The sequence below is a fragment of the Tachypleus tridentatus genome, chromosome 3 (genome assembly GCF_004210375.1).
Source record: "Tachypleus tridentatus isolate NWPU-2018 chromosome 3, ASM421037v1, whole genome shotgun sequence".
Taxonomy (NCBI): Eukaryota; Metazoa; Arthropoda; class Merostomata; order Xiphosura; family Limulidae; genus Tachypleus; species Tachypleus tridentatus.
The window spans coordinates 60,571,861-60,596,317 of record NC_134827.1 but is presented as its reverse complement, the minus strand read 5'-3'; the positions used below and the strand labels follow the sequence as shown (position 1 = coordinate 60,596,317).

At 33.8% G+C, this 24,457-nt stretch overlaps 1 protein-coding gene across 4 annotated transcripts in view; it reads left to right on the top strand.

Moving 5' to 3' along the window:
- Positions 1 to 24,457, top strand: part of LOC143246952 (protein turtle-like) — a 96,848-nt gene that overhangs the window by 28,999 nt on the left and 43,392 nt on the right. For all 4 annotated transcript variants that reach the window (XM_076494220.1, XM_076494221.1, XM_076494222.1 and 1 more), the window contains exon 2: positions 8,933 to 9,271. In XM_076494220.1, coding sequence (XP_076350335.1) covers positions 8,933 to 9,271 — 339 coding nt within the window. The remainder of the gene's footprint in view (positions 1 to 8,932; positions 9,272 to 24,457) is intronic.

Below are 24,457 nucleotides of genomic sequence, written 5' to 3'. Positions count from 1 at the left end.
ATTTTGTCTTACTTTGATATAGATGGAGTTTTTCAAATTATTATGAAAGCAAATAATTTAAGCTCTTTGACTCCAGCATGACTTGAGGGCTAGGAATCCCCACCATCTAACATGTTCCTCTTTCAACTATGGAAACGTTACAATGTGAGGCTACAGAGACGGTCATGCTAAAGACACAATGATCAAGATAGCTATATACTAGTAGACGGTCATGCTAAAGACACAATGATCTAGATAGCTACATACTAGTAGACGGTCATGTTAAAGACACAATGATCAAGATAGCTATATACTGGTAGACGGTCATGCTGAAGACACAATGGTCAAGATAGCTATATACTAGTAGACGGTTATGCTAAAGACACAATGATCAAGATAGCTATATACTAGTAGACGGTGATGCTACAGAGACAATGATCAAGATAGCTATGTACTAGTAGACGGTCATGTTAAAGACACAATGATCAAGATAGCTATATACTGGTAGACGGTCATGCTAAAGACACAATGATCAAGATAGCTATATACTAGTAGACGGTCATGCTAAAGACACAATGATCAAGATAGCTATATACTAGTAGACGGTCATGCTAAAGACACAATGATCAAGATAGCTATATACTAGTAGACGGTGATGCTACAGAGATAATGATCAAGATAGCTATTACTAGTAGATGGTGATACTACAGAGCCAATGATAAAGATAACTATGTAATAGTACATAGTGATGCTATAGAGACAATGATAAAGATAGCTATGTAATAGTACATAGTGATGCTATAGAGACAATGATTAAGATGGCTATGGAATAGCACATAGTGATGCTATAGAGACAATGGTCAAGATAGTTATGGAATAGTACATAGTGATGCTATGGAGACAATGGTCAAGATAGTTATGGAATAGTAAATAGTGATGCTATAGAGACAATGGTCAAGATAGTTATGGAATAGTAAATAGTGATGCTATAGAGACAATGATCAAAATAGCTATGGAATAGTACATAGTGATGCTATAGAGACAATGATCAAAATAGCTATGGAATAGTACATAGTGATGCTATAGAGACAATGATCAAAATAGCTATCTATATACCAGAAGACGGTGATGCTACAGAGAAAATCATCAAGTAAACTATGTACTAGTAAACAGTCATGCTACATAGACAATGATCAATATAGCTATGTTCTAGTATAGAGTGATGCTACAGAAACAATGAACAAGATAACTATATATTGAAATATTCTGATGCTACAGAGACAATGATTAATATAGGTATGTACTAGTATATTTTGAGCTATAGAGACAATTATCAAGACAGCTATGTACTAGTAGATGGTGATGCTACACAAACAATGATCAAGATAGTTATGTACTAGTATAGAGTGGTGCTGCAGAAACAAATGATCAATATAGCTATGTGCTAGTAAACAATGATGCTACAAAGACAATGATCAAGATAGCTATGTACTAGGAGATGTTGATGCTACAGAGACAATGATGAAAATAGTTATGTACTAGTAAACTGTGATGCTATAGAGACAGTGATAAAGATAGCTATGTACTAGTAAACGGTGAAGCTAAAGAGACAATTATCAAGATAGCTATGTACTAGTAAACGGTGATGCTACAAATACAATGATCAATATAGCTATGTACTGGTATATTGTGATGCTACAGAGAAAATGATCATGATATCTGTGTACTAATAAACGGTGATGCTACACAAACAATTGCCAAGAAAACTTTTTGTCTGTAAATATAAATTATACCAAGACAATAGTGAATAAAACCATGTGGTATAAGGTTTGTGTCTTCTTTATACTTACTTGTATGTTAATGTATCATGCATACTCCTTATTAGTTGTTTTCGATTCAACAACAATGTAAAATTGTGTTCAGACAATCTTAACATGAATAGTTCATACACTGCTGACCAAACTTTTAAGGCCAATAAACATAAAGAAAAAATATACATTTTGTGTTGTTAAACGTAACCACTTATTTGAGCAGAAGATGAGAAAATGGAAAATAAAAATATATATTTTTTAGCATTTAGTAGGGACAATGTGAACAGTATAAAATTAGCTTAAATACTAGCTGGTCAAAAGTTTAAGAACATACCAAAAAGAAGTTCTAAACAGGGTAGGAAATGCCCAACAAGATATCTTAGTAGTAAGTTGCACGTCCGTTATTGCAAATAACTTTAAACATTTGCTTTGGCATGGTTGATATAAGCGTTTGCAGAACGCTGGCTGGAATGTTGTTCCAAGTGGTCAGGATGGCTTTACGAAGATCATGCACTGTTTGAAATTGACGTCCATTTCTATAGATTTCCCTTGCCACCACCCCTAAACATTTTTAATGGGGTTCAGTTCGGGCGAACATGCTGGATGGTCCAAAAGAATCACGTTATTCGCCATGAAAAAGGCCATTGTCCTGCGGGCATTGTGGACTGCAGTGTTGTCCTGCTGAAAGATCTAGTCCTTTTCACACAAGCGAGGATCTTCAATCAATAAGGATGCTCTCTCCAACATGCCAATGTAGCCAGCTGCTGTTTGACGCCCCTGCATAACCTGAAGCTCCATTGTTCCATGGAAGGAGAAAGCACCCCAGATTATGATGGAATCTACTCCACTGTGTAGTGTAGAAAATATCTCTGTTGGGATGTCCTTATCGTGCCAGTAACGTTGGAAGCCAGCTGGATCATCGAGATTAAATTGTTCTCATCGAAGAACAAAACCTTCGTCCACTTTTCTACGTCCCATGTTTGGTGCGTCTCAGCAAAGTTTAACCGAGCTATTTCGTGGTGTGGGAGGAGGCTTGGCTTTTGAAGACGTTTACGGTTTCTAAAGCTTTTCTCTCGTGGATGCCGTCTTATTGTTTTTAAGCTGCATTCTGCGTTCGTAAGGGCCTTAATCTGATTCAACGATCGGCTGGTGTCTTGCTGGACAACCTGTTGAATCCTCCTGCTCAACGCCGGCGAAATTTTTTTGAGCCTACCACTTGAAATTCTCGTTCCGTATCCCTCAGGGTCTTTTAAGAAATTTGCAACAGCAGTTTAACTACGCCCAAACTCACCAGGGATGGCACGTTGAGAGAGACCTTGGTTTTGCAGCTTGACAACTCTGCCACGTTCAAACACTGTCAACTTTTTAACCTTTGTCATGTTTTTACCCAATGCAATACAGGAGATGTCAGTGGGAAATGTTGACAACGCTAATACTTGAACACAAATGACTAAATTTTGTTACATGTTTACCGATTAACGCTTCGTTTCAGTATTGTCTTAAACTTTTGACCAGCTAGTATTTAAGTTAATTTCATAGTGTTCAAATTTTCCCTATTAAATGTTAAAAAAGTTTATTATTTTTATTTTCCCTTTTCTTATTTTCACCTTTCGAAGCTCTACTCAAATAAGTGGTTGAGTCTAACAACGCAAAATGCATGCTTTATCTTTATATTCATTAGCCTTAAGATTTTGGCCATAGTGAATGTATCGTGCTTTATATGAAAAAAACACATGAGAAATTCTAGCTATGTACCAAAAACATATTTTTACGATTTAAAAGAAAGTTTACGTTATCCAATAAACCATTTTAAACGTCATTCAGGTTTAAAGATAGTTAAAAACAAAGATTACCAATCACAAAACATGTTTTTGTACTTTAACAGATCGAGAGAAACCTGTAACAAAGGAAACAAAACTATCGTCTGTTACCATCACTGTGTTGAAGTATAACATGCTAAAATTAAATTTCCTATATTGTTACACATTGTTAATTGTTTTAGCTACGTAGGTAAACATTGTTACACATTGTTAAATGTTGAATATACTCAGATAAACGTTGTTACACATTGTTAAGTGTTTTGTCCACACAGGTAATTGTTGATACTCATTGTTAAATGTTTTATCTACACAGGTAAACGTCGCTACACATTGCTAACTGTTTTATCTACTTAAGTAAACGTTGTTACACACTGTAAGATGTTTTATCTACTGCCGCAAATGTTGTTACACATTGTTAAATGTTTTATCTATTGCCGCAAATGTTGTTACACATTGTTAAATGTTTTATCTACTCCGGTAAACGTTGTTACACGTTGTTAAATGTTTTGTCTACACAGGTAAATGTTGTTACACATTGTTAAATGTTTTGTCTACACAGGTAAACGTTGTTAAATGTTTTGTCTACACAGGTAAACGTTGTTACACATTGTTAAATGTTTTGTCTACACAGGTAAACGTTGTTACACGTTGTTAAATGTTTTGTCTACACAGGTAAATGTTGTTACACATTGTTAAATGTTGTATATACTCAGATAAACGTTGTTACACATTGTTAAATGTTTTGTCTACACAGGTAAATATTGATACTTATTGTTAAATGTTTTATCTACTCCGGTAAACATTGTTACACATTGCTAACTGTTTTATCTACTTAAGTAAACGTTGTTACACATTGATAAATGTTTTATCTACTCCGGTATACGTTGTCACACGTTGTTAAATGTTTTGTCTACATAGGTAAACGTTATCACACATTGTTAAATGTTGTATATACTCAGATAAACGTTGTTACACATTGTTAAGTGTTTTGTCTACATAGGTAAATGTTGTTACACATTGTTAAATGTTGTATATACTCAGATAAACGTTGTTACACATTGTTTCGCCACGTACATTTTAACAGTATACTTCCTAACGTTACCGTAAAGTGCTCTGTAGAAAGGCTTTACCTTTATGGATGTACACTTTCTAACAGTATATTAAATTGTTAAGGCTATTGATTTCTAACAGGGTAACTTATAGTTATGTGTATCTTATGTTTAAGATGCACACGTACTTTGTTTACCCTGACACTCTGTAAAGAAAAGGTACTTCATGAATTTATCATGGAACTTTGTAGAAATATAATAAGTTACGTCGTACATACCATGTGTATTGAAATATAATAAGTTACGTCGTACATACCATGTGTATTGAAATATAATAAGTTACGTCGTACATACCATGTGTATTGAAATATAATAAGTTACGTCGTACATACCATGTGTATTGAAATATAATAAGTTACGTCGTACATACCATGTGTATTGAAATATAATAAGTTACGTCGTACATACCATGTGTATTGAAATATAATAAGTTACGTCGTACATACCATGTGTATTTAAATATAATAAGTTACGTCGTACATACCATGTGTATTTAAATATAATAAGTTACGTCGTACATACCATTTGTATTGAAATATAATAAGTTACGTCGTACATGCAATTTGTATTGAAATATAATAAGTTACGTCGTACATACCATGTGTATTGAAATATAATAAGTTACGTCGTACATACCATGTGTATTGAAATATAATAAGTTACGTCGTACATACCATGTGTATTGAAATATAATAAGTTACGTTGTGCATACCATGTGTATTGAAATATAATAAGTTACGTCGTACATACCATGTGTATTGAAATATAATAAGTTACGTCGTACATACCATGTGTATTGAAATATAATAAGTTACGTCGTACATACCATGTGTATTGAAATATAATAAGTTATGTCGTACATACCATGTGTATTGAAATATAATAAGTTACGTCGTGCATAGCATGTGTATTGAAATATAATAAGTTACGTCGTGCATACCATGTGTATTGAAATATAATAAGTTATGTCGTACATACCATGTGTATTGAAATATAATAAGTTACGTCGTACATACCATGTGTATTGAAATATAATAAGTTACGTCGTACATACCATGTGTATTGAAATATAATAAGTTACGCCTTACATACCATGCGTATTGAAATATAATAAGTTACGTCGTACATACCATGTGTGTTCCACTGCTATTTTATTTTATTTAATGGTACACGATCAAAACATTTCAGGTACTTACCAGATAATAGTGTAACAGCTTCCACATTTATCGACGTACTGCCAACTGTTTTGTATAATACATTGAATTTCAAAACTGAGCCTTAATCAAAAGGACTGCCCATTAAGAAAGCTAGCATCATTGAGTTGGATGCTTTATCATTGACAATTCTACACAGTTACTGAGGGAAGTCATTTTTAAGTAAATACGTTTATGTTTATTGTATATTTTTCTTTACTGTAATTCACATGGTTTACGTATCGAAATTTAACCCTAAAATATTTCTGAAGGCAACTGTATATAACATATTGTTATCTTATTTTCATTTTACACTATAATGCTAGTGACTTTGAATTATATAGTTAGATAAGAATACATAATGAATCATTACACGATGGTAATATAAGAATATAAATAAATCGATATAGCTAATGCTGTGCGATGTATTAATTTAATTGTCCATAGTTAATTAATATCAGCATTATAAAACAATAATGAGCTTAATTTAAATAAAACCAGTATAATAAAGTTTAAATACAAAATTACGCCTCTGGTTTCATTGTTTAACATCATTCTTAAGTCATAATGGATACTGCGTGTGGTAATGGCACTTAGAGACGTCTATAAGGCAAAACCCAAACACCATGTAAAAATCGTGCAATTGAAGGGAAGTTAGAGTTAATAGTTGAATGCGTGAACCCACATTACCTGAACTCAAACTGACTTTCGCTGTCTGCGGCCAGTTGTGAGAAAACAGTGATGACCCTTAACTCGTAGAAGTACTTTTAACGTAGAATTAAACCAACTTACACAACAATCTTCAAAGTGAATCTCCCAACTTTAACTTTTGTATTTGATATTATAAACACAATAGTGATGGTAGAAACAAGACGCCATAAATGTCTGTATAACTGTCAGTCTCCACTATTTTGTTTAATAATTAGTGGTGTTAAACCAAATGAAAGATCGTCACCACTCAAACAGAAACCAGGTGAGCTGTGACTTAAGGATGTGTGTGTGTGTGCTTTGTTATTGCGTAGCATCATTGGACTGTCTCCAGAATTCATCGAGAGAAATCAAAACCCAGTTTTAGCGTTGTAAATTCGAAGACTTACTGCTATTTTACCAGGGGGAACATAGGAGACATAACAGGGATAATTTTGAATTTTAGTTTTATTATATTGTAACTGGCTTATGTACGCGATTGTACATATATATATATATTACCTTTGTTTTCATAACTGACAAGCGCAAGACAAAGTAATCATAAGAGCAGTCATCTGGCATTTTATGTTTCAATTGATATATTAGTCATGGCATATACAGTTACTGATTTATCGAGTATATACGAAACTCAAATTCCTAGCATGACAACAGTGACTTTTATTATGCCACTACTAATGACACACCCATTACAGATCCAATGCATTGGCGGTCGAACCACTTTATTTGCATTTTTGTAAAATAACGTCATGTCTTGAACGTGTACCATGGCATGATTATATCTCTAAGATGAATTATTAATTGATTTTATAGTTTTTATGTTACATCGTTAATAAAAATTAAACAGAAAATATATTTTTTTCAATGTCTACCGTTCTTGTTTGTTTGTTTGTTGAATTTCGCGCGAAGCTACTCGAGGGCTATCTGCGCTAGCCGTCCCTAATTTAGCAGTGTAAGACTAGATGGAAGGCAGCTAGTCATCACCACCCACCGCCAACTCTTGGGCTACTCTTTTACCAACGAATAGTTGGATTGACCGTCACATCATAACGCCCCCGCGGCTGAAAGAGCGAGCATGTTTGGTGCGACCGGGATTCGAACCCGCGACCCTCAGATTACGAGTCGAACACCTTAACCCACCTGGCCATGCCGGAGCCCTACCGTTCTTGTCTAAGACTGTTTAATACCACAGACGTTTTAAGTTATTCGATATAGATTATAGCATTGTTGTGCTGTGCGAAAGTAAAACAGTTTGTTTTAAATTATGAAGAATTTAAGATTGTTCAGGATTAAGAAAAGTATATTATTCTAAGGTATTTTGTGGGGCAAATAATACGTATTGGGGATCTCAGAAAATCACTTGCTATTTTACTTTCCGTCTGTCTCTTTAGAGGGTTTCCTTAAAATACACAATTCTATAGTTTAATTCAGTTAATGAAAGTAAGAGATTTGCATAGTTATCTATTTTTAAGCGAATGAGGATGGATAAAAACCACATTGTCTAAAGGGTGGTACTAAATGTACTTACATAATAACTTGCAGTAGAGTCTATAAAAACAAACCTCACCAAAAACAAATTGTCGTAGATCGACAACTTCGAGTCATCTCATGGTTTATGATGTTAATTTGAAAAATAAATCATCTTTTTACCTTTTTTGACAGTATTGTAAGTTTTAACAATGTTTATTGTATATATTGTATAATAGAATCCTCGTGAAATGTTATCAATATTCATACGTTTTATGTATTATACACTCTTGTATTTCACTGCAACAATACTTTTATACCCGTGTATTTGATTGGCTAATATATAAATATCAGAACCTGAAGATGACCTAGGAAGGTCGCAACGTTGGTTTCTCCTTATCAATAAAAGTGGTAATACCCATACCAGCCGTTTTGAGACATATTTTGAGATACAGAGATATTATTGGTTTAACTGCACACGTCTAAAAATACGCATGAGAAACAACTGTTTTAAGAGCATTGAGTTTCCACCATGAGCCAATCAGCGATAAGTGGTGAGCATGATACAGATGTTCCATCGTTTAACCTTACGCTAAAAACAAGAATGATTCTCACTAACACTACATGTTGTAGAAATATATCCACAAGGTTTTTAATCTTAGCTCTGTTGTACTTGTCCTAGATATAAAACTGTAGTAAATGCAACTATATTTGTTAAAAATTATTTAAGGTTTTAGGTTTTTACGATATTTTGTTTTACAATACAAGTTACCGGTAAGTCTTTCAAAATATTTTTTTTTATATTATAAGATTTAGATTTCCTTTGCAAGATGTTGTCCATTTTTCAGGTACCACAGTGAACGTTAATGGCATCGTTGGCCACGAGGTTGCTTTACCTTGCAATATTTCACCTCCAACGTCAGACGATGAAGTATCTTTAGTATTATGGTATAAAGACGAGTCATCGACACCAATTTACAGCCTCGACGCGAGACGAGGAGTTGTAGGACATGGCAAGCACTCGTCAAGTGATAATTATGCTACAAGGACTTACTTTAGTACAGTATCGGAACCAGCTACCCTACAATTAACAGCTGTAACTGAAAATGACGAGGGAAGTTATACCTGTCGTGTAGACTTCAAGAAGGCGAGAACCAGATATTCTGAAATAACGTTGAAAATTGTAGGTGTGTATTGTTATCGTGTTAGATCAAAAACAAAGATATCTTTTACGTTTTGTTCCAATCCTATTTATTGATTTTCAGAAAATTCATGATTCTATGAAAGCTAGAAATACATATATAATTCAGGCTGAAAGTGTCATGCAAAAATCGAATAACTGATAAAGGTGTATAATAAAATCATTATAAGTATAAACTGGAATGATATTTAAATATAAAATCCACACAGTAATTCAAACAAGTCACACCAGTATAGCACATTTATTAATTTTCATCAGAATAGTCGTTGGTTCTACCATATTTGCATTTGCATATTAATAAGTAAAGTGTAAACACGAAGTGAAATCCCACGTGAAAGTGGAAGTATATTTTAAACAAAAACAAGTTATCAAACAAAGAAAAATGTTGTTTTCCTATTCATGAATAGACATACTAGTATTCTAGTTTTGAGGGTTGTGGGTTAAGCTAATCAAAATTGTACTTCTAGCTTTCACCGGTTGAGAGTCATGAAGTCAAAATGCGTATTTCTGGTTATAAAAGTATGTGATGGCGTTTCGTTTGTATATCAATCTATCGTACCTCGACTCATTTATAGTTTAAGCACGTAGGTAGCTAAGTAATTAACACAACATTACAAAATTATTATTGTTTTAGCTGTGATCTGATAATAGTCAACTGTTAAATTAATTAATTAGACTTTAGTGTGATTAAAGACGAGAGTCTCTTTTAGAATTCTGAAATCTCAATAGCGAACGTTAAGTTTGTTTGTTTTTGAATTTCGCACAAAGCTACTCGAGGGCTATCTGCGCTAGGCGTCCCTAATTTAGCAGTGTAAGACTAGAGGGAAGGCAGCTAGTCATCACCACCCACCGCAAACTCTTGGGCTACTCTTTTACCAACGAATTGTGAGACTGACCGCACCTCATAATGCTCCCACGGATGAAAAGGCGAGCATGTTTGGTGCGACAGGGACGCGAACCCGCAACCCTCAGATTACGAGTCGCACGCCTTAACCCACCTGGCCATGCTGGGCCGCAAACGTTTAATGTGTGGAATGTGTTTGTAAACAAACATGCTTTAAAAGTATAATCCAGATATTAAAAAAAAAACAACAACAACACAGCCCTTATTCGAAATTATTTCAGACAGGATTTTGTGATATATTAAATTAAAGTTTATAACTCTAAAATAAATATTTATTAAACCACAATAACTATTAACTATGTTTAAATTCGAGACTTTAAGCTGTATGAGAGCAAACTTTATGTGCTTTCAATGTTTCACTAACAAAATTTATTAACATAATTGACAAAATATTAATTTATCTATCTATTTATCCTCAGTCACTATAACGGTATTATAAAGTAATAGTATTAAGATTTGTTTGTTTTAGAAAACAGAAATTGTTTGTTAATATCTGTCATATATAGTTAAATGTCCAAAATATATTTATTTCAAACCACCATGTTAATAGCCTCGTTCTCAGTTTGTGCTCATAAAAGATAAAACGAACCAAAACATTTTCATTTTAGGAGTAAAACAATCTATTGCGGTGATAAAAACTGATTCATACTTTATCATAAATAGATTTTGAATTACACCCTCCAAATCGCAGTTCTATCTTTGCTTATCTGTTGATCCAAAGGTCCACTGTTCTTGTCCCGTGATTGTAAAAAAGTATAGATAATAGCCCTGTGCACTTTTGTACCAGCTTACTAACAGTATTCAATTGGAGTAGCTCGAGATTTGGCAGTGGGTACTGTGGAAAAGCTATATTCCTTCTCGTCTATCAATGTCTTGCGCAGATAGCCGATCTTATATCTGTACAAAGCAAACGCTTTCTTAAATACGATGTAACCAAATGGCAGCTGTTTGTATTATGTTGTCGTTTATTTGTTAGGACTTAAGCACAAAGTTATACAAATGATTGTCTGTACTCTGTCCACCTCGAGTATATAAACCCGGCTATTAACGGTGTGATGGTCAGGCACAGCCGGGTGGTTAAGGCACTAGAATCCTAATCTGATGGTCTCAGTTTCGAGTCCCCGTTTCACCAAACATGTTTGCCCTTTCAGCCGTGTGAGCGTTATAATGTTACGGTCAACCCTACTATTCGTTAGTAAGAGTAACCCAAGAGTTAGCGGTGGGTGGTGATGACTAACTGCCTTTCTTCTAAATTAGGGACAGATAGCGCAGATAGCCCTCGTGTAGCTTTGCGCGAAGTTCGAAACAAATAAACATCTAGCGACGGGTGTTCTCACACTTTCCGCTGTTCATTATGTGATCGGGAGAAGTGTGAAGTACGCCGGTTAAAACCATATGGTTCTGGTTGAATTAACCAGTTCATCATTGAAAACATAGGTAGTCTCTGAATCACCTAAAATCGACCTATCAAAACTTATAACCCATAAACTTATGAAACTCATTAATGTCTGAAATGCCTGGTTTCCACCCAAACAATCGACTATATTAAAATATCTTATATTTTTCTATAAACTTGGCTGATAAGTCCAGCTTATTTATTCAGACAATTTCAACATTAGTGTTAGTACAATCGCTTTTTAAGATTACTTAAGATTTGAATTCTTAAAGTTCGCCAAACGAACTTTAAGCCCAATACGACATAATGGGCTACACGTGATGTGTCCATCACAGATATCGAAGTTACAGTTATATTACATTACCTTACATTATATTATATTATATTATATTATATTATATTATATTATATTATATTATATTATATTATATTATATTATATTATATTATATTATATTATATTATATTATATTATATTATATTATATTATATTATATTATATTATATTATATTATATTATATTATATTATATTATATTATATTATATTATATTATATTATATTATATTATATTATATTATATTATATTATATTATATTATAAGCCGTCAGACTTACCAATGAACCAGTATGGTGCTTTCAAAATACTTAAGGTATATCATATCCTGAGAAGAGAGGACTTAGATTAATTTATATCCAACTGAATTGTCGTACCTTGTTCAAACGTAAGCTATTCAGGAAATTATTTTTGATTTTTCCTGCCCTGTATTGATCTACTGAATATACATATATATTCCTTTAAAATAACTTCTTCTATTTTAATTATGTGTAAACACCCTTTTCCAATTTCTTGTTTTCTAATTCACATTCTACATTCTTCTACTGTGTGAATACACACAAATAAAAAACAGGCGTTCACACGACATCGCTCAGCAAATTTTCAATCTCACGTGCATGTCAGCAACGTCATAAGATATTCGGATGAACTGAAGTAGAATCATATAAGAAAATAAGATCTTCATTAATAAATACGTTACACACTCAGTACCTCAAGAGAAATAATTAATTTATTACAAGTGTGCTATAACTGATGAGTTTAACATTCAATTAGATCGCGTTACTCAAGTACATTTCTACCAAGTTTATTGTACATAACAGAAACTTTGTAGGGACGAATGAGTCTCGCCCCTCAGTGTTTCTTCTAAACGTAGAGATTTATTTGTGTTGACCCACAAAAACAGCAGCCAAACCTAGTTAGCTAGCTTATTTAACCTTTAAATGGCGACCATCATTAACTTGTGCTGCCACCTACAACATTCCCGCAGTTTAAGGGTTAAAAGCAACAGACTTTGTTGACTTGTCTTTACTTTTCCCAGTTCTGCCTTTCCTGTTACATCATTGGTTAGTTTGCTCGTGCTATGACAGTATCATTATGACAAAACCTGCGACTAACAAATTATTAGAAAGTATTCAGGTTTGTGTAGTTACGTAATAAATAAATATCTATATTTTATCAACTAGAATTTACTGCGTGGTTACATTAGAAAATTTGTCATTCGCAAAGAAAAAATTGGATTACAAATAAAAAACGCAATATATTATTGGGTTTACGAGGTTGTTCAAGTGCTAAAGCAACGAATTATTAAGCTGTAGTTAGAAGGGTAAGTGTGGTATATTGGGATGGTTGTACTGATTACCAGGTTTATCTTTGTTTCAAGCTAGAAAATAGTTATGTATAACTGCTAATATAACATTTCCTACAAACAAAGTATCCTTTCAAACTCCCAAGTTCAGTTTCGTCATCCATATTGCGTTCGCTTCAAACACTGTAATATTATAGAGAAGTATTTTTTAAAATTTCAAACAATTTGTGTCTATTAAAGAATTCCCAGCAATTATATTAGACAAACAATAAACCGTTAGCTTAAAACAAACGTTTAACGCCTACGTGTGCAATTCTCAGTTCAAGGTCCTACTTTAATCAGATATAGAACAATAAGCTAAAGTTACCTTCACATGGGCCCGGCATGGCCAAGCGTGTTAAGGCGTTCGACTCGTAATCCGAGGGTCACGGATTCGAATCCCAGTCGCACCAAACATGCTCGCCTTTTCATTCGTGGGAGCATTATAATGTGACGGTCAATCCCACTATGTGTTGGTAAAAGAGTAGCCCAAGAGTTAGCGGTGGGTGGTGATGACTATCTGCCTTCCCTCTAGTCTTACACTGCTAAATTATGAACGGCTAGCGCAGATAGCCCTCGAGTAGCTTTGCGCAAAATTCAAAACAAACACACAATCACTTTCTCATTGGTACAAACCATATGAAATGAGCTCAGTTTTAAAAATGTCTCTGACAGCTTTACCTATTCACTTAAACACCGCAGTTTTAATATGAGAACGTGAATATAAACAACAATATTGACTTACTTTGTGGTTATTAGACTGAGAAGTAATTATATGAAGATACAACTAATCGTGTATACAACAATCCACGTCTAAGTAAATCTGTCAAATATAATAGGGTGTCTAATCACATAAAGACAGAAAAATATATTCCTATGAAACATATAATAGTGTGCTAATGAAGTTATCGGAATAAACTAAAATAACAATACTTAACTGTATGTACGTGTGCTTCTTTGTTTGTTGTTCAACACAAAGCAACATAATTGGCTATTTTTGCTCTAACCATCACGGGTATTGAAGCTAGATTTTTAGCGTTAAATCCCACACTCTTGCTTAATTTAACGACCGTATATTTTCTTAATTCGAAAATAAAGGCTAAAGGTCAAATGAAAAAGAATAAAATAATTTTTTTCCTTCCAAGTTTTTATAATATTTAAAATTTGCTATTTGAGATGGATATTTACATCTTGGCCGTCATCGGTTTAACCTGTTGACTGCCAAGTATTTCATCTGCTACAATACAACTCTAATGCTTCTTCATTTTGTAACCTTTTTCGTGACACCATTTTGGATCGAAAGTGAAACAATTTGTAAGTAGGTTAAATGCATGTGTGGTGCTGACATCTAGCGTTGAAGTTAGATATTATTGAGAACGAATTAACTCGTCTGTGGCACTGTGTTACCGATCGGCTTGGACGAGTTATCTCGTCTACGGCACTGAACAGGTCAAAACATCTTTGCATTTCTTCTGATATTTGTAGAGTGATTGAGTTGCATCAGAAATTACAAAACACGTTTTTACACTCCGACTTTACAAAAGATTACAAAACAAACGCTGAAAATTGATATAATGCCGAATGAGTGACGAAATAATTATAATATATAATATATATATATAATTATATATTAAGAAAAAGTAATGTAATAGAAGCCATACGAATTATTGAAATTACCCTTAGAAATGAGTTTCAAATTAAATTGAAGTTCGTAAATAAAGGTTTAAATGTATTCATATTGATGATATACATCAAACCATCACAACACAAGTGGAAAACTCTAAACAACAAATAACTATTTTGGAGAACTTCTGCAGCTCTAAAGATTTTAAAAACTGGAACAAACATTATCCTTTGTATTCCAATATTGAAGTTCATATTTCTACAATTATCTTTAATATTCCAATGTTGAATTTCATATTTCTACAATTATCTTTAATATTCCAATATTGAAGTTCATATTTCTACAATTATCTCTAATATTCCAATGTTGAATTTCATATTTCTACAATTATCTTTAATATTCCAATATTGAAGTTCATATTTCTACAATTATCTCTAATATTCCAATATTGAATTTCATATTTCTACAATTATCTTTAATATTCCAATGTTGAATTTCATATTTCTACAATTATCTCTAATATTCCAATATTCAATTTCATATTTCTACAATTACCTTTAATATTCCAATATTGAAGTTCATATTTCTACAATTATCTTTAATATTCCAATATTGAAGTTCATATTTCTAACTCCCCTCTATCTACAAGGAAGCCCGATATGGCTTTACTATAAGGAAACACATATTTCTAATATTTCATGTCACTAAAACAGTAAGAACCTTTCATGAGTCAAATCTATAATTTACCCTGAATGACAATTGACCATTACCGCATGATAGCTAATATTCCAGTAATATTTTGTTTGTTTATTATTAAGTACAAAATTATGCACTAGAATATATGTCCTGTGCCAACCACAGGTATCAAAACCAGGTTTTTAGTGTTTTAAGCCTTCAGAGCTATCGCCGTGACGCTAGTGACTTTTTATTTTCTAATCATATTCTATATTTAGGACAATTCTTGTCAGAAACACCATGATTTATCATGAAATAGCTTAATATACAGCTGAATTGAACATAATCTACTTTTATAAAACGGTTATAACTTTGGAGATATTTTGCTAACCTGTCATCAGTGAAAATACGATTAAGAAATTTGTTGTTGTTTTTTTCTGTCATGTTCTTTTTCTTTAAAATAAAATTGCACTTGGAATCTCATAATACCACCCACAACTCTATCTTATAAATTTAACCAACGACTGGTTTCAATAAAACTGTTAAAGGTATTTAATAATGATATAATTGCTTGCTATCTATCTTTATTATCCTTTCACTAACGAAGAATTTTCACTAATAGTCTCTTGAGAGACAATATATTACATTATAATATCTTTTAGTATAGTGACGAGAAGAAATATAAACAAACAATTTCCATAAAACTAAACGTATGCTGTAATAAGTTCAAATCTACTGGCAGATTGGCTAACCTGGTTTTGAGCATTCAATTTTAATGTGTTTTAATTAGGCCTAATAAATATTTTATAATTTGTATTCTAAATATAAAAATTCCACAATCTTCGTTCACTTATCCGAGAAGTAGTGACACCAATGGCAGATGACATGACAAAAACAATACTATAGAAGTATATGTATGTACATATTACGAAATGTTTTGATATTAATTATTAAGCAAACTAAACCTTTGTCATATTTTTCCACTTAATCAACCAACAATATTATTTGTATTTTAAAAATTCATGACGTGAGCCCTCAAGACAAATCATTCGTTTTCTTGATTTATCTTAACACAGTTTAAAGAACTTACAACAAAAGCAGATCGTATTCCCCCAAACACAATCTCCTTTAATTACTAAGCTTTTATTACCACATCAAACACGTTGAATATCTCTTCAACAGCTTTTAGGCTTAAAAACTTCCGTGTACACGGTTAACAAGTTCTATACCTAAAGGATATCTATGTACGTGGTTAAAATTTCTTAAGTCTGTAATTTATAACGTAATTAACTCAGACAAACACAACAAAATAACGTCTTTTATTTATCAGTGAGCTATTTGTCTTCCCTATCTCACCCTTTAGCAAGTAAAGAATATCCTCATACAGAAACTCCCGGATTGTTATATAATACACTCCTACCAAATGCTTGAGGTTACATTCTACTTTATGGATATGTTAGGCCTGATGTAGCCTTGCTTCCTTAGTCCAAGATCTCTTTCCATCGTGGGCTTAATATTCCTAGCATTTCTTTCTCTCAAAATGGCTGACTTAATTTCAGCATAACTTTCTTACCTAATTCACATATAATTCTACTATTTTGCTAAAACGAACTAACGTCTCTGTAAATACTTGTTACAGAGAATTTCCACCGAGTCTCTGTGATCTTCATATAACTATTGATTAAACCTTTATTATTATTATAAACAAAAGACACTTTACAATTCTCCAATTCCACAAATTCTGCATCACACGTTTTCATTACTTGTGACCACAATAATAACTAAATAAAAACAATTGTGTGCAAATATACAATAGAACAATGGAGAAAATAAATCAATCAATAAATAGAATAGCTAAAGGACTTTAACATCTCTTCCAAATATAAACCATTTAAAAATATTAAATTATGTAATTCTAACCAAACGATTAGAGAGAGCTCATTTCATCTAATAAAAATAAATTACTAATTTAACAAGTAGGGTTAACAGTAAGGCGAGCATTAACATTTAAATGTATCTCAGAACGGCTGGTTAACCTGAGGATGACCTAGGAAGGTCGAAACGTTTTTCGCTCCTTGTCAATAAAAGTGTTGATACCCATACCAGCCGTTCTCAGATACATATTTATTTCAAGTGGGTTTCTCGTCTTCTAGGATTAACATTTAATTTAGGCCTAACTATACATATTTGTATATTACAGAATAAACAAAATAACAAATTTATCAGCTGGAATAGAATACTGGTTTTACCGACTTACCGTATAACTTGTAAAAGTCATATTAATGGTACCCTTTATTACAATCTCTGTACTCTCATAATTCGGCTAAAATTGGCTTTCGATACCTGCAATTGATTGATCATAGATAACCAATTGTGTAGCTTTGTACTTAACAACTAAACAGACCCGGCATGGCCAGGTGGGTTAAGGGACTCGACTCGTAATTCAAGGGTTGCGGGTTCGAATCCCCATCACACCAAACATGCTCGCTCTTTCAGCAGTTGTAGCGCTATAAAGTTACGGTCAATCCTACTATTCGTTAGTAAAAGATTAGCCCAAAAGTTGGCGGTGGGTGGTGATGACTAGCTGCTTTCCCTCTAGTCTTACACTGCTACATTAGGGACGCCTAGCGAAAATAGCCCTCGTGTAGCTTTACGCGAAATTCAAAACAAACAAATTTTCTAATTGATTTAAAGTGTCTAAATTCGTCTAACTTTCCACTTAGTTCTAAAATTCCCGCCAAAACTTCAATCCAATAAATTTCACCACAGAAATTATCCATCTTACGACAATTCGTGTAATGATGGAAAAATAAGAATGATGTAAAATGACAATTGATAGAGATATACACAGAAACTGTGACATTATAAATCTTTTTTAAATAGAATTTTCTGTCTGTCTTTTGAATTTCGCGCAAAGCTACTCGAAGGCTAACTGCGCTAGCCGTCCCTAATTTAGCAGTGTAAGACAAGATGGAAGGCAGCTAGTCATTACCACCCACTGCCAACTCTTGGACTACTCTTTTACCAACGAATAGTGGGATTGACCGTCACATTATAACGCCCCCTCGGCTGAAAGGGCGAGCATGTTTGGCGCGACCGGGATGCGAACCCGCGACCGTCGGATTACGAGTCGCACGCCTTAACCACCAGGCCATGCCGGGCCTGAATTTTGTGAATCCGAATACACAAAATGAAAATATGGCTCCACTACTCGTACACGTATTTAGATAAATATAATTTTAAATTAAAAAAAAAAACATGTGCCAATTGTGCTATCAGAAAACGCACAAAAGATCTATTATTTATATCGCAACAAGAATCATGTTATGTCTCATACAAATCTTTGTTGGAGGGATACCTTGTACTGTTAAGCGGTCAAATGTGTTAACTTACAACATGACATTTTCCATATTTCATTTTCTTTATTATAAAGAAATTACTAATTTTTTTCATCGTGAGTTTAATTTCTTAAATTTAACAATTATTACCATAAATAACATCGTATAATTTCTTTTAATTCAGAAATCAGCTAAAATGCGATAAAAAATTATTAAATAGAAAACTTTTCACCCGCTGACCTAGACTTGTTACTACTAGAGGGCGTCTGGCAGATCTGACGATTTCCTTACCTGAGAATTTATTACACAAAAAGTACATGTATATGAGATCAGAATTCATAACGACACAACAGGAATTCTTAATATGTTGAAAAACGTACCATTAATATACTGCAAACTATTATAATCAAAGTAAACCATTTGTAGCAAAATTAAAGTAATTTCAGGACTTCAGTTAGTAGCCAACTCTTCTCTCAAAAATAGACAAGTTTTACAACTTAGACCTCTGAGGACCTTTGATATGCTACAAAAAAAATGTTTAATCGGACACAACTTACCAAGTTTAATTTATATTGCAATTTGACTAGATAGGCCTAAGCTTATTTATTGTTGTTGTTGTTATTTTGAATTAAGCACAAAGCTACACAATGGGATATCTGTGCTCTGCCCACCACGGGTATTGAAACCCGGATTTTAGCGTTGTACGTCGGCAAACATACCACTGAGCCACTGAGGGGCAAACCTATTTATACTTACTAGACTGGAAAATAGCATAACATTTCATACGTTATAATCCTTAGAAGTAATAGATATTCTTAGCGGAATCAACTATAACTAAACTTAACTGAGAAGATAACTTATAATTATTTTCACAGCCATAGTTTCGCTCAACAGAAGTCGAAGCACGCGAGTAAAATAATACATTTCTATCCATTTCCAACAGAAGTTTACATATTTTGAACTAGGTCGTTAAGAAGGGTCATTTTTTATCTAATTCTAAGGATTTTGAATTAGATGTTTGTTTTGAATTTCGCGCAAAAATATAAGAAAATTATCTGCGCTAACCATGTCTAACTAACAGTTAGGACTAAAGAGAAAGCAGCTAGTCATCGCCACTTATGAAAACATTTGAGTTATTCTTTTACCAATGAATATATTGTGATTGACTGTCACATTATAACGCTCCAACTGCTAAAAGAGCGAGCATGTTTGTTGTAATGGGGACTCAAACCTCCATCCCTCCGATTAAGATTCGAGCGCCCTAACTACTTGGCCATGCCGGCCCTAATTTTAACGAAACAGCGTTCGTATAATATCTGTACTTTACTGATATGCTCGCATTTCTTCTCTCCAGCCTCATATAATAAATTCAAAGAGCTACCCTATCTTTCTTACTGTGCCTGTACACATATATCAGTATATTCACTCTCTAATTCCAAGAACTAATTGTTTTATTGTGAACACAACAGGTTCTGATTTTTCACTCAGTCCTAACAGATGACAAAAATGCATCATTCATATAGAAAAGAGAAATAGATAGTTTAAGTGAGTAGAAAACGAAAACCAAGTAAGGCATGTAAATAAGTTTAAAAACTATAATTGTAATAAAAACATAGCTAATGTTCATGCTACTCGTAATCCGAGGGTTGCGGGTTCGCGCCCGTGTCGCGCTAAACATGCTCGCCCTCCCAGCCGTGGGGGTGTATAATGTGACGGTCAATCTCACTATTCGTTGGTAAAAGAGTAGCCCAAGAGTTGGCGGTGGGCGGTGATGACTAGCTGCCTTCCCTCTAGTCTTACACTGCTAAATTAGGGACGGCTAGCACAGATAGCCCTCGATTAGCTTTGTGCGAAATTCCAAAACAAACAAACAAACATTCTGAAAAATCTTCCAAATGGCCGAAATACATGTTTAAATTTTGCACAAAGCTACACGAGGCCTATCTTCGCTGGCCGTCCCTAATTTAGCAGTGTAAGACTAGAGCAGTATATCATCACCACCAACTCTTGATATTTACCAACGAATAGTGGGATTGACCGTCACATTATAACGCTTCCACGGCTGAAAGAACGAGCATGTTTGATGGGATGTGGATTTGAACTTGCGACCCTCAGAGAGCGAGTCGAGCGCCCTAACCATCTTCGCATGCCAGGCCCCGAAATAAATATTCTGTGTCTAAGACACTAGGCCCGGCATTGCCAAGCGTGTCAAGGCGTGCGACTCGTAATTTTAGGGTCGCGAGTTCGCATCCCCGTCGCGCCAAACATGCTCGCCCTTTCAGCCGTGGGGGCGTTATAATGTGACGGTCAATCCCACTATTCGTTGGTAAAATAGTAGCCCAAGAGTTGGCGGTGGGTGGTGATGACTAGCTGCTTTCCCTCTAGTCTTATACTACTAAATTAGGGACGGTAGCACAGATAGCCCTTGAGTAGCTTTGTGCGAAATTAAAAAAACAATCAAACAAACAATCTAAGATATTAACATTATCGTTAGGTTAAATATAACCTAGAATGATATCTGAAGTTTAAGTGCCTATTTTTTTGTACTAAGTAGGCGAATTGTAAGAGTTTTCTGTGAGCAAAACATAAATGGCACACTTTAAAAACCTGAGAGTCTATAGAATAATATCATACAATACATATAACAATGACAGATTAGGGCGTTAGATTGAAGTACTTAGAATGGACAAACATTGTTCTCGTTGTGTACACCAAACGCGCTTTGCTGTATCAGTAGTTCAGAAATTTAGCATTCCACGCAACACATCACTTAGAATAATTACAATAACCCGGTGCATTTGCTATAGAAAAGCACGTATCAATGGCTATACTCTCTGCTTGGATTTTTCGTTTAATATTTTTCATCAACGCATTAAACCTTTGAAAGAGGGAAAGTTTGAAATACAATATGACAACAGAGTTTGAGTTATTTACGTTAAAATAAATTTCGAGTCTCACTAAGTTTTGTACTCGATGTCGCTATGTGCACTCATGTTCTATCTAACGACCGTGTATTTCAACAATATGCTTATAGTATCATGATATATATTCCATAAACAAAATACTCTGTTGTAAGGTTGTAGTGTTCAAAGCACACGACTCCTCTATGTATGTTTTCTATATTTTGCCTGATGTATAAGGTCGAAGGTTTTCCGACACCCGTTTCAACAGCCAGGTCACACATAAATCCATAGGCACTGCATCTAGCAAGTTAGTTGGTTTGTCTCTGTGTGCAAATAAACGATTACTAGTTTCATTCGCCTGTTACCTGAGATATTCGACGATTAAAATAAGTAATCGTTTGTGTTTTTTTTGTTTTTTTTGCACACAGAGACAAACTTGCTAGATGCAGTGCCTATGGATTTACGTATGACCTGGCTGCTGAAACGGGTGTCAAGAAACCTTCGACCTTGAACTACACGTCAGGTTTACATATGGTTAACTTTTTTTTTTTTTTACATTTATATACTGTTCCTGAGCATGCAGTCTTATTTTGAAACAGACCTTTGTGTTTGTGGAATTTGACGCTGCACTCTACTCACCACAATAAGTCTCTTATTTAAGGTTCCGGATTCCCAAACTGATCCTGAAGTTTTGTTTTTTAATATCATTAAGTAAAAAAGATATCTAATCTTGGAAATTCTAGATCCCCGAACTTAGTATATGGATATATTGTGTCTGAAAAAAAACAAAAACTGTTGCACGCCTATTTCAAGAGTAAATAGTTTTCAAGAAAGGTCAAATATAGTTCATATTTGCATCGTGGCTCATGTTGGTTGTTGTCGTAAATGTTGTTAGTTTGTTGTATTTATATGATAGTTTAGCTGTTTCTTATTATCATATAGATCAGTATATATGTTTATATATATATATATAAACAGCTAAATGTTTGAAAGTAAAGTAAAACAAGTCTTGAGTACTTTATCTAATAGCTTAAACTCGAAGTTCAATTTCAAAAGACATGTTGCTGTCTCTTGCGAATAATCGATTCGTTGAATGTAATGAATTAATGAGCTGGCGATTAATCGTTCAGCTAATTTCACTGACCGCCCAACTATATAATCCAGTAATTTTAACATTTCTTATCATTCAAAGCAGTAGCACATTTTAACATTTCTTAGCACAATAACAAGTACTTTTAACCGTTGTTAACATCATACTAAAGAAATGTAACATTTATTTATATCATCAAAACAATATCGGGAACGTTCCTCGTTCGTGTTTGGCGATTCATTGATAAACTGGTAGATTTATTGCGTGTCTTATTACGTTCAGGTTTGTCATGAATAAATAGTATGCATTAATATAGTACTCTTTCTGACATTCGAGGCCTAACGATACTTTTTAACATTAGTGATAATAAAACTACTCGACCAAAAACATGTTTCATTGCAGAACCTGAAGTTAAAGGCTACATAAATAGATCAGATATAGTTTTTATTTTGTAACTATAACACACTTATAGATTAATGTTTCCCAAATTGAAGAGTTATGGTCTTTGTCTAACATAATAAATAAATAAAACTATAAAGGTACTGATGATAAGCCAAAAAAGGTTGATCGATTATATAGCGTGCTGGAGATAAGCCTCATCGATCATATAATTTACTGAGACAATAGTCTTTTAATAAATCATATAATGCATTGAAGATATGTTAATATCCGCTTCATTGATCCATTAATGGTACTGACAGCAAGCTAGGAACCAACAAAATGGCCAAATAATATGCTGACCACAAACCACTAGTCTTTGTACTAGTCCCTTTAATATTTCGTGCATAAATGAATCTGCTGGACGTGCAGAATGGCCCGACATGGCCAAGTGTGTTAAGGCGTTCGACTCGTAATTCGAGGGTCGCGGTTTCGCGCCCGCGTCGCGCTAAACGTGCTCGCCCTCCCAGCCGTGGGGGTGTATAATGTTACGGTCAATCCCACTATTCGTTGGTAAAAGAGTAGCCCAAGAGTTGGCGGTGGGTGGTGATGACTAGCTGCCTTCCCTCTAGTCTTACACTGCTAAATTAGGGACGGCTAGTACAGATAGCCCTCGAGTAGCTTTATGCGAAATTCCCAAACAAACAAAACAAAACTATATAAAATATGAAATTTGTATTGTAAAAAACAAACAAACAAACTGCTTCGGTGCGCCGTCAATGTTTTCATATAACAATATTCACAGAAATTGACTAGCTGCCTTCCCTCTAGTCTTACACTGCTAAATTAGGGACGGCTGTTTTGTGCGAAATTCAAAACAAACAGACATGTAGAATTCAGATAAGTCTCTTGCCAACACAAGCTGAAAACTAAATTATCTTGAAGGTTAAGTCTGGATTTTGTTATTGGTTAAATACTAAGTATATGCTTTAATTTTAAATATATTTTTTTACATTTATTTAAAAAAATATGTATTTCGTTGTGTGTAAGTTTTCTCCAAAATTACGTTGTAAGTCATATTAATTATTCTATTCATTTTAAAATGAAAATTATTTTATTTTTTTATAACTTTATACATGAATTGTAAAGGTTAACTCCTTATGAACTTTTAGTCTGCAATGTAAA